Source organism: Plasmopara halstedii, assembly GCF_900000015.1.
Source record: "Plasmopara halstedii genome assembly, contig: Scaffold_470, whole genome shotgun sequence".
NCBI lineage: Eukaryota > Oomycota > Peronosporomycetes > Peronosporales > Peronosporaceae > Plasmopara > Plasmopara halstedii.
In genome coordinates this window covers 157,005-167,406 of record NW_020187390.1, presented here as the reverse complement: position 1 = coordinate 167,406, position 10,402 = coordinate 157,005, and the positions used below count along the sequence as shown (strand labels likewise).

Genomic DNA, 10,402 nt, shown 5'->3' with positions numbered 1-10,402 from the left:
TGCATAATTAGTCTTGGGTTAAGGCAATAATTACTCTTGGATTTAGCGGATTGCGATCCGCTAAACTCGTACTTGTTCTAAGTATAAAACGAAGGTCGGTGACGTAACTTACGCTTCCTTAAAGCGCAAAGCTACGACAGCCCCGCTGCAGGAATAGTCTGTGACAGCCCTTCCTCGCTTGGTTTTAATGGCTGCAAATAATGTCCTCCCCAAGTAAATGCAGGCTGTGGCTCATACACCCTTGAAAAATCATCCAAGGATACTTTGACTGCAACAATTTTCATGCCAAGTTGTGAGAGGCAGCATTATCGGTTACTGCTCCACTCATAGAAATACAAAGAGCTGTTTGGACTGCTAAAATCGTCAGTAATGAATTGAGCCATATGGCCCTGCCCTTGCTTACAGATATCCTCCAAAGAAAACAACATACCACCGCCAATTAATTTCATCCCTTACGTTTGACCACCCATCTGTAGTCAAATAATAAAGCGTTGTATTGGTTGCGTGCAACTGTTGATCAAACCATCTCGAAACAGTCTGCAGCAAAGGGCCTGCAAAATTCTTCCGATCAGGGAGAACCACATCTGGACGACGAAGCTGAGGTGCTTTTTGTATATTTCTTCTTTGATGCGTTAGAAGGATACTCTAGTTATTCAAAAATTCATGACAATTAGTTGACTGTTCTTTTCTTGTTCCTTTGGAGAGACCCGGTAGTAGGTAACAGTGAAAAAAGGACTGGCGTGTTTTTTGCAATTGACCCACATTGCTTTCACTTCTTCGAGCGCGACATGACAAGCCATTCGGGACGCTTATCGACCTCAGCAATATAATGGACTTCAAAAACGTTTACATCTACTCATATGAGCTCTAACACGTTCGGGGTTTAAGTCGAAGGCGTTGCAGTGTTTCCACGGTGGTAGCAAGGAGTCAGTAAAAAAATGTCAAAGGTCATCGACTTTTCTTCCTTCCCGTTATCCAGTTGGGACTACTGCAGCATCAACGCACTCTCCAGCAAGATCAACGGCGGACTTGTCAGGGGTAAGATCGACAGAGACATCTGCTTGGTCGGTCATTGCTTAAGCAATCAAGCGGGCACCAGGTTACTAGCCGCTGTGATGATGACAAGAACACAAGAACAAGGAGAATACGGCAGAGAACACATTATCAAGTTCGTGACGGACTTGTGTATGGCTTGAAATCGGTCTGTTTCATAAAGTGTGATAAAGCCCCCACACCCGGACCCAGATCACCCAGCCTCCGCCATATATTTTGTCTTTTACCGACACTGTGAGCAACCAGTGCATGGCAACCCCGTTGCACTGCTACATATCGTAAGAAATTTGTACATAATGGCAGTTCTAATCACAAATCAATTTCCGATGAACTACATTGCTGCGTCGTAACTAAGAGTGCGCAAGTCATCTAGCCAGCAAAGATTACGTCAATTATAAAACCCGCATTTAATGAATTGTAAACTATTTCTTTCTAGATATATAAAGAAAGCTGAAAACATCTGGCTATTTTTTAGCACCCACTACTCATCACAATTCATTTCCTCAGCAAAAAGTCTTGATAATGTTGACGCTATCCGAAGGCTTTAAGGGTCATGCAATCGCGCTGAATCATACGTAGTCACTTTTTGTATAACCTACAAAGGATTGCTTGAACAATTGAGCGAAGTCAGTCATACGAAATTAATTTATATAGCAAGAGTCAGGTTGTATATCTGAGCTACCTATCAGGATTCTGCACGTGCGTGGTGTCGAATGAGATTTATTGCGGGTGTCGGACTGGGTGCATAAACACAGATTGAAGTTTTTTGCACACACCATCCCTGTATTATCATCGCCGAAAATGCAAAGAAGTGTATGTTAAGGGCGTCATCACTTTTCTATTTCAAATCAAGTTCATAGGTTTGTTTGATTGCAACCATGACTACAACGACAAGTAAGGTGGATGTCCACGAAAATCCGCATCAGCTTCAGAAACTGCAGAAGCTCGACCCGCATGATTGTCTCATTGTGGTAGCTGCCAAGACTGGCCAGGACGTGCAGCTTTCCATGGTGCCACGACCGCAAGGTCTTCGGAATGTTCTAGAACTGAAACTTGAAGCACATCGTCGATGGAATACAAGCGTGTTCGTGAGCTTTCTATCCAGTGTGGATCGTATCGAAATTAGTAAGACTCGCACCAACGGCCACGATCAGACAGTGTACTACACATTGGATGTTTTTTTGTGCCTTCCTACGTCTCGACTTCCGACGAGCTCGTGTAATTTGATACACGCCCCTTCTTCACGCCACAAACATGTGCGTCGAACCTTCAGTGTGGAACGGCGCTTTGATGAGTTTGAAGAGCTACGCAAAAACGTGTTAGAAGCTGTGAGTCAAATCCCTCAATGTACGTGCCAGTATTGCTTGGACTTCCTTGTCTATATACACTACAAGTATAAACAACCGCGCAGCATTATGAGGCTTACTTCTGGTTTAAAAAAGCGCAGGCGAATACTCACGCGTTTTATAAATGACTTTGTGGCCATGAGTCAGCGTCAGATGACAAAGGTTGGCAGGCGTAGATGTAAAGCACAAATTTTGATACCAGCTATGCTGAATGCGTTCATACTTAGTTATGCTAGTCATTTGTAGTAAAAGAGATCACAGTTTAATTCCGAAACTAATCTAATAGCGTGCAGCCACTATTGCTAGTTCTTACAATTCATACGTTGTGATAGGTATCCAGTCGTCATCAAAGTCCGTCTGTACGTTTGCAGGTTGCAACTTAATTTGTGCACCCTCCTGTAATTTTGCCACGGATGCTAATGGATCCCAACCACCTGGAAGCGTAATCTCGTCTGGGAATGATTTCACGATGAGAATGTCCTTATCAGAGCTAAGCTGTCTGGCATGACCAAACCAATATATCACCATCCCAGGCCCGTAGCGGTTCACGTACCCTTGTAACTACATCACCAGCGCTTGATGAAACATTGACACAAATTAATCAAAAATCCAACGATTACCTGACTTGCATTCTCTGTCTCATGAGTATGTTGATCTCCGAACATCGCTTTACTGTCAATCCAATTAACCACATGCATTTCACCGCTTACTGCGTTCTTCACCCCGATTGGTAGCAACAGTCTCACGTCGGGCGTCTTGGATAACCCCTTTTCACGAAGCGTATCCTCACTTTCATACACCAACTGACGGTTGCAAAGCGTCTGTAATAGCAAATACTCGTACTCGATGCCCGTGCTATGGCGGACGCGGTCCGCAAACGGCGAGCCGATCGCATCCTGATTGATGCATTCAAGAATCTACAAGTCCACAAGCCATCAAAATACCGCATTTGTGTCTCACCAAATTGGCCAAACCTCTCGAATGACCCGCGCGTAATCGTCTTTCGAAAGGCCTCGATGGTTGGGTTCGTTCGCCATTTCGTCACTCTCATCTCTCATAGCTTCTTTAAAAAAGTTAGAGATTGTAGTTTTACTCATTCCATACTTAGCAGCAAGCAATAAGCGTGCCATCATGCATGGTGAAAATCCGACAGACTTAGCGATTACGCTTAAAGACTCGCCAGCGTCCATGCGTGCCACATACTTTTTCAGGCACTTTTCTTGCCGGTGTATCCTCAAATCTGAACGAAATTGCTGGTGTTGTATCTGACGCTTGATGATGTAAAAAGTTTCTTCTGACACGGAGAGCTGCGGCTCACTTGTACTGGGAAAGTCATCCAGCGAGCATATCAACTCGAACTCTTGCTCGTCCATGTACTCTTAAGTTACCAATCTATACGTACTTAAATGAATTGGCATCGTATGCTATATGTAACTGACCATCAATTATGTATCGAAGTAGTTTACTTGCATTAACTTTGTATGACGGTAACTAGTTTGTGAATCTCTTTTATCAACAATAAAGTGCTTCAAACTTGCGCACACTGTCACAAAAAAGTATGTATCAACGTGATCACGTCGAACATAGATTAACGCTTACAATAAATAATATTCGTGAAATTCTAACCTTGGATTTTATGATGGCAGTATCGGTATAAAAATGCCAAACAGAACAAGAAATATAGTGGGATTGTGTCGTGTGCTGCTCGTTGCAAAACTTCAATATCAAAATGGACAAAAATTAACATTCAACTTTGCACAGGAAACTGCACAGAGGTAACTTTTGATGGTCCGCGTTAATTCGCGCCGAGAATAAAATTCCAAATCCTAAATGGTACCTAGCTTAAAATGTCGAGTACTTAGCATTGCTCACACCATGGTTTAATTAAATTAAATGATACGCTCATCATTTAAATTTAGTAAATAGTTGCTTAAAGTGTTGCGTGAGTTCAACGGTGTTACCGATTACAATGCACAAATGAGATTTCGAATGATAGATCCGTATCAACAAACACACAACGAAAGATCTCATTGGCCTCTCTTAGGGCAGGAATGCAATCTTATAAATAATGCGTTGACAAAAGGTAAGACCTGGCGCCACCAGACTCTGGATCTAGAGCCTTTTATGTACCAAGCACATAGTCTTGCCAAATTTTATTCAAGAATGACATATTTTCCAACTAAGTAAGTTCTAGCTAATACTTTACAACTACAGGGCTTGCATAGCGTGAAGCTATAATGCACAGACATGGTTTTTCATCCGCACATGTACTAATCATGTTAACATTTCTAAGTTTTGCACAACAATCAAGACTATCGCGACAATAGCGTAAGGTCGTCATAGATACGTACGAAATAGAGTAGCCCTGAGTAGCATTATGTGAGCCTAGCAGAATATGTCCTGCGGACCTCAACGCCTGGAAATGAGCAGTTTCATATCGTAGCTTGTGCTATATTAATGTACATTCCACGGTAGCAATCACTCTAGGAGTATCCGTACGAGCATCACATAAAGTCTGAGTACTCGAAAACGTTTAATGCATCGGGGATGCCATCAGTCTTTGCTTAGAGGAAGCTCAGCTAAGGTCACCGACCTAATATTCTTTCATAGAACCAATATAAGTGTAGTCTGCCACTTCTAAGTGATCAAGACTTACCAAGGCAAACGAACAGAAGTGAACAGAAGTGTTCACTGTGTTTATTTTTTTTAGTTGCGACAGAGCCGCCAATATCTAAAACCCTAGGTTTTCCTAATTATTATAGTAATACCTAATTAATATAGCAAAACCTAATTTATAAAGTAATATGCATTACTATTGGCAATCCTGTCACGTGGTGGTTTCTTGTTGCCACACCTATACTAAATTTGTAATACACACCTATGTACGGTCGCACAAGATTGCGCGACCCGCCCTTTCTCACAAGGGCACGTGTAATCCCGTTATACTCTCCCACATTAAAATCGTGAACATCCCCAACTCACATTTAATGGTCGCCTCATACGAGGCTCGCGTGTCTGAGACACCTTAACGTTCTTTAAGAACAACTTTAAACCTTCTCGGCTCTATGAGCATTGAGTCTACGACACGCAAAACACCCAGCCTAGCTGGCAGCGAGGGCACCCGCGGGCAAAGTCCTTTTTCTGCTGCACAGGGTGCATCTTCGGACAGTACGTCCGTGGCATCACGGGAAACACATCTCAAGCGCTCAGCAACTGGGGGCAACACAATGCACCCGCCCCGGGCAACGGATTTCCTCGTCGTGGAGTTGGAGGAAGTCGACTACGAGTCAGACACTCCTTTACCAGCATGGGATGACGAGGAAGATGAAGTATGCCGACGGCGTGACGTGAGCCTAGCTCAAACCCTGCGGATACTATGTCCAATCCCCGACCTCTCGACTTCAGGGAGAGGTGGTTTTATAACCAATCGCCTCGACGAGACACAGGAACAGCAACTGGAGGCTGCTCACAGGGCAGCTCTCAAGCGCTCATATCCACGTTCGGTCTAAGCCCTCGTGTCGAATACGGCTTTTGCTCGGCGGATCCCGCTATTGAAGCAAAAGACGCGATCACTCGATCGTAAGGCGTCTACGTAGCCACTACACAAGCTGAACTTGATCAGCATAAAGCTCTGCGAGCTCGCTTTTTAGTACCCCAAGAGATCAAAATGGATCGGTACCGCGCTCGACTTCAAGCTCAAACAGGAGTTGCTCTTATTCCCACAATGCGGACTATTCCTGTGATGCTCGCCCCTGGCGAAACCACTGCAGACGATGAAAAGCTCGTGAAGCGATGGGTGTAGCGGCTCCGGAAACCTTCATCGCTGTCTAACTTACAGCGGAGCCACATGGAAGTAGACGTACTCGTAGAACGCCATCTTTAATTTGAGTTTGCCGAACTCAAGGCGCAACACCGACTTCCTCCGTATTGTCGCGCATGCGACATATGAAGCTATCCATAACGCTCTACGAGTCTACGACCACAGCAGCTTGAGCTCAGCTCATGATTCTCCGGCTTCCCGGGCTAACCGAGAGTCGCGGTGCGCAAGACGACGCGAAGCGTCTTAATCCCTCTGATCATAAGCGCCTACGACGTCTGGGTAGTCTTGCCGAGTGGTACCTCAAACTTCCACGACTTCTCGGAATTCGAATATCTCCACCACTTCTCAAGATACTGGGTTAAACCCCGTCGGCGACGTCGACCCACAAGGCACTCCAGGTGGTAGGACGCCACCATTCTCATTGAGAAGAGTCGACGGCGGACGATGACGACTTGGTCGATCGCCATCCGGTGACTCGCGACGCTCATCGAGCGTTGGAGGAAAAAGTCCGTCGTCATCGGAGTTTTGCCGAGCATCTCTCCGAGATCGTCTATCGCTGTGCGGAAGACCTCGATAGCCGACAGTACTTTGTGCACCGATTTCCTCGCGTTGATTATCGTGCTCTGTCGGAGCGACTTCTAGCCGTCAAGCAGACGAATACGTCACTTCGTGCGACGGTGGAACGCCTTGCGCCGTTCGAAATGGAAGTTGTTGCACTCCGTGCTCAAAACCAGTTTCTGGGTTGCTGAGAGTCTTTTGCTGCCGCACCGGCGCCAATGCTTCTGCGTTCACTTGCGCCGGATCCCGGTACGGCTTAAGCAAGCCCATATGCAACACCAGGTGGGTGCACATCCGCGTCGGAAGGCTCAGCGTATACGCCAAGACTCACTTGACCACGACCTTAAGATGTCTAATAAAAAGTGGACGAAGCTTTTCGTGTAGATAGCAGACTGCATGTGTAGGAAGTTTTTGGCATTTATTAAATCAGGTCTCCGACCTCAAAGTTCTTCACGTTTCTCCTTCCTCTCCGACTGCGTATTCCTTCTGCTTGTCTTGGCTTTCATCCGTTGCATCGCGAACGTGTCGTAGGACGCTCAGTCTAGTAGACAGGAAGTCCCCGACTTCTTTACGGTGATGGGGCTGACATCGGCTAGCCGTTAGGCTATTCCTACCCCACCAAGCCCTGAGCCATGGGATGGTGACGTCAGCGGGACGCGAGGATTAATAAGCACGTTCACGTAGAACGGTGTATAGCCGGTAAATGAATGCTTTGGATTGTTCAAAGCAAACTCTACGAGTGGCAACATAGCGCTCCAGCGCTTCGGATTCTCAGCACAGACGCTGCGAAGAACGTCTCCAACGACGCGATACGCTTGCTCAGTCTGACCATCGGTCTGCGGATGGTCCATACTCAACTTGGTGTCCAGAACCCTGAAGAGGCTAGACCAAAACTTCCAAGTGAAGCGCGGGTCTCTACTACCTCGGGAGACCATACTGTTGAAAGACACGACAGCGTCGCTGTACCCACACCGTCGATAGTGTCCGGCAATGCCGCAAGATGAAGTTTCTTGCTCAAACGGTCCACAAAGACGACCACACCCGTGTTGCCTGCCGAGTCCTTCGGCAAGCCAAACACAAAGTCGATACTCATTGACTGTTAGCACCCGAAGGGTACCGATTAACTGGACAGCGGTGCCGTGGCATTCGGATAGGTTTTTATCCTCTAACACGTCTCACACGTGCGCACATATGTGTTTATCCATTTGTACAGCTTGAGCCACCAGTATTGGCAAACCACCGAGCTGTACGTCTTCTCACGACTGAGATGGCCACTAAGTGGGGCTTCGTGGGCCTCATAGAGGATACGATATTTTAAATCCTCACCGCGAGGGGCCGCAAGATCGTAGCACATCCGTTGAATAGGTGCTATAATACAGCAGCCCTTTACTCAACGATTATTCGCGTAACGTGCGAAAAAACGCGCCAACGATTTCTTGTCCGAGTTTTCAAACTTCTTGCTACAAAGAGCCTGTAGCATCGCTACACACGTACTATCACTCGCGTATGCGCCGCGGATCAAATCTGTCGCTGACGATGCCACGAGCAAGCTTATAGTCCGTTCTGTGTGACAACGCATCGGCAAAAGCATTCTGCTTTCCTGGTTTATATTTCACCTCGAAGTTATATTCTGCAAAAAATGAGAGCCACCTGGCTATCCTCTGCGAGAGGCGAGGCGCTTGAGTCGCAGTGCGTAGTGACGCATGATCTGTGTAGATCACAAACGGCTTAGAGCCAAGCAGGTGCACCCCGAACTTGACAATGCATACTTCATCGCAAGTAGCTCCTTGTCGTAGACAAGATAGTTCTTCTCCGCAGCCTTAAGCTGACGAGATTCGAACGCGATCACCCGATCTCGGCCCTTAGCGTCTGCGTGCAGCAGTGCACAGCCGATGCAAAGTCCGAAACGTCACTGACGACACAAAAAGAACGAACGGGGACTGGCAACGCCAGTATTGGTGCATGAAGGTTACTGTCTTCAACCCTGTCAAAAGCCTTCCAATGCTCGGTGTCCCATCACCATTCCTTATCCTTCTTAAGGAGATTCGACAATGGCCGTGCCATTTTCCGCATAATTAGCGCTATACTTGTAAGTACTTGGTGAGGTCAAGCCACTTGCGCAAGTCCTTCTGGTTCTTTGAAACCGGCCTGTCCACAATGGACTTGACCGCTCGAAGGTCACGCTTTCCGATGAAGCACTCTTAAAAAGAAATTTCTTTCGTGCCAAAGATGCACTTATCGGCATTAGCATACAGCTTATTTGTGCGCATGCACTCGAGCACCGCGCTCAAATGGACGATGTGCTTTTCCACATCTGTTCTCCCGTACACCGCATGACCGTGGCTGAAGGTGTCGTCGGAGTATGTTTGTGCATACGCCCGATGGGGCCTGAACGACTGCGTCACAATACGATTGAATGTTGCTGGTGCATTTGACAGCCGTTGGGAATCGCCAGCCTCCCTAAGCATCCCGCTCGGAGTACTCACCGCTGTCAGCGAAATGTCACTCGCTCTCAAGAGCACTTGATAGTAACCATCTACCACGTCGAGTGCGCTGTACTTTGTACAGCCAACCGTATTGTTCTAGTGAACATCCTTTCTAGAAATCGGCGTCTGTGCCGGAATAGTGGCAGCGTTTAGCTTGTTGTAAGCGAAGTGATACGCCGCTTGCCGTTCGCCCCCCGGATCCAAAACGTGGAAGCCGAACGGGGAAACTTGCTCTTACGCACCATCTGCCTCTTGCTTCGCGCAAGACAAGGCGTCAATGACATCACAGTGCACCTTGGGCAGGGGTCATAGGCGTGTTACGCAGTATTTGGCTCCCAGAACCAGGTCAATCTCATGACACACACTTCGGTCCGGAGGAAAGACGACGGCGGCTCTTTGAAGATGACGTCTTTAGATTCCTTTACCAAAGAATATTACAGCTCCGAGGGATCCTTTAAAATCGACGATCCACTTCGTACGTTCAGTACCCTTTGAGTGTCCTTCAGGACAGCTTCATCCAGAAGCGACGAAGTGTTAATCTCCTCGTTCGGTCTTATAATGATTACCTCGGCTAAGTTGCCTGCCTTAGAGGCCACGGCAAACGAATCAAAGGACATCTCGCCCAGCTCAAGAAGAGTATCCACCGCGGGAATAGCCGCGAGGGTGATATAGCCGTCTTCATTTCCCGTCATACCGTTGACAAGAGTATATAGCTGTGCACTGTCGTCTACGGTAGACACATTCTGGGTCAGAACTGACGCCCTGCGTCTTGCAGATATCATATGGCTTCGCCGTCTCCTCTCTGTAAAGGCTTTACGTCTCATTGAGACCAGTGAAAACACTTACTCGGCGTCGTCCAGTGTCTCCACTCCCTGCGCCATAGGAGCCTTGATGTACTTAACAACATCCGACGAATAGCTGCTATTTTCGCAATGGATAGCGTGCCACTCCAGGCGCATCAGTAAAGCTGTTCCTAGAATGCCTCGGACCTCATCCGACCATGCCATTATTGGCACGCAGCAACTGCTTCGTTACGTGAGCAAAGCTCAGTGCTTTTGCATGCCACTCCACGTGCATCACTAGGGTCTCGCCCTGGATACCTCGGCCCTTGGCCGACCATGCCATTCTTGGCATACAGT

The 10,402-nt window shown here is 47.1% G+C and overlaps 2 protein-coding genes across 2 annotated transcripts; one reads left to right on the top strand and one right to left on the bottom strand.

Moving 5' to 3' along the window:
* Positions 1–1,931: 1,931 nt before the first annotated feature.
* On the top strand, positions 1,932–2,665 carry PHALS_10241 (Phox homologous domain; the record flags this gene model as incomplete). Its single annotated transcript, XM_024725630.1, has 2 exons — positions 1,932–2,561; positions 2,636–2,665. The coding sequence occupies 2 exons, from the start codon at positions 1,932–1,934 to the stop codon at positions 2,663–2,665; spliced, it is 660 nt and encodes a 219-aa protein (XP_024576387.1).
* Positions 2,666–2,708: 43 nt separating this feature from the next.
* On the bottom strand, positions 2,709–3,772 carry PHALS_10240 (uncharacterized protein; the record flags this gene model as incomplete). The annotated part of the gene is made up of 4 exons (XM_024725629.1): positions 2,709–2,898; positions 2,953–2,960; positions 3,020–3,316; positions 3,374–3,772. The coding sequence occupies 4 exons, from the start codon at positions 3,770–3,772 to the stop codon at positions 2,709–2,711; spliced, it is 894 nt and encodes a 297-aa protein (XP_024576386.1).
* Positions 3,773–10,402: the final 6,630 nt, after the last annotated feature.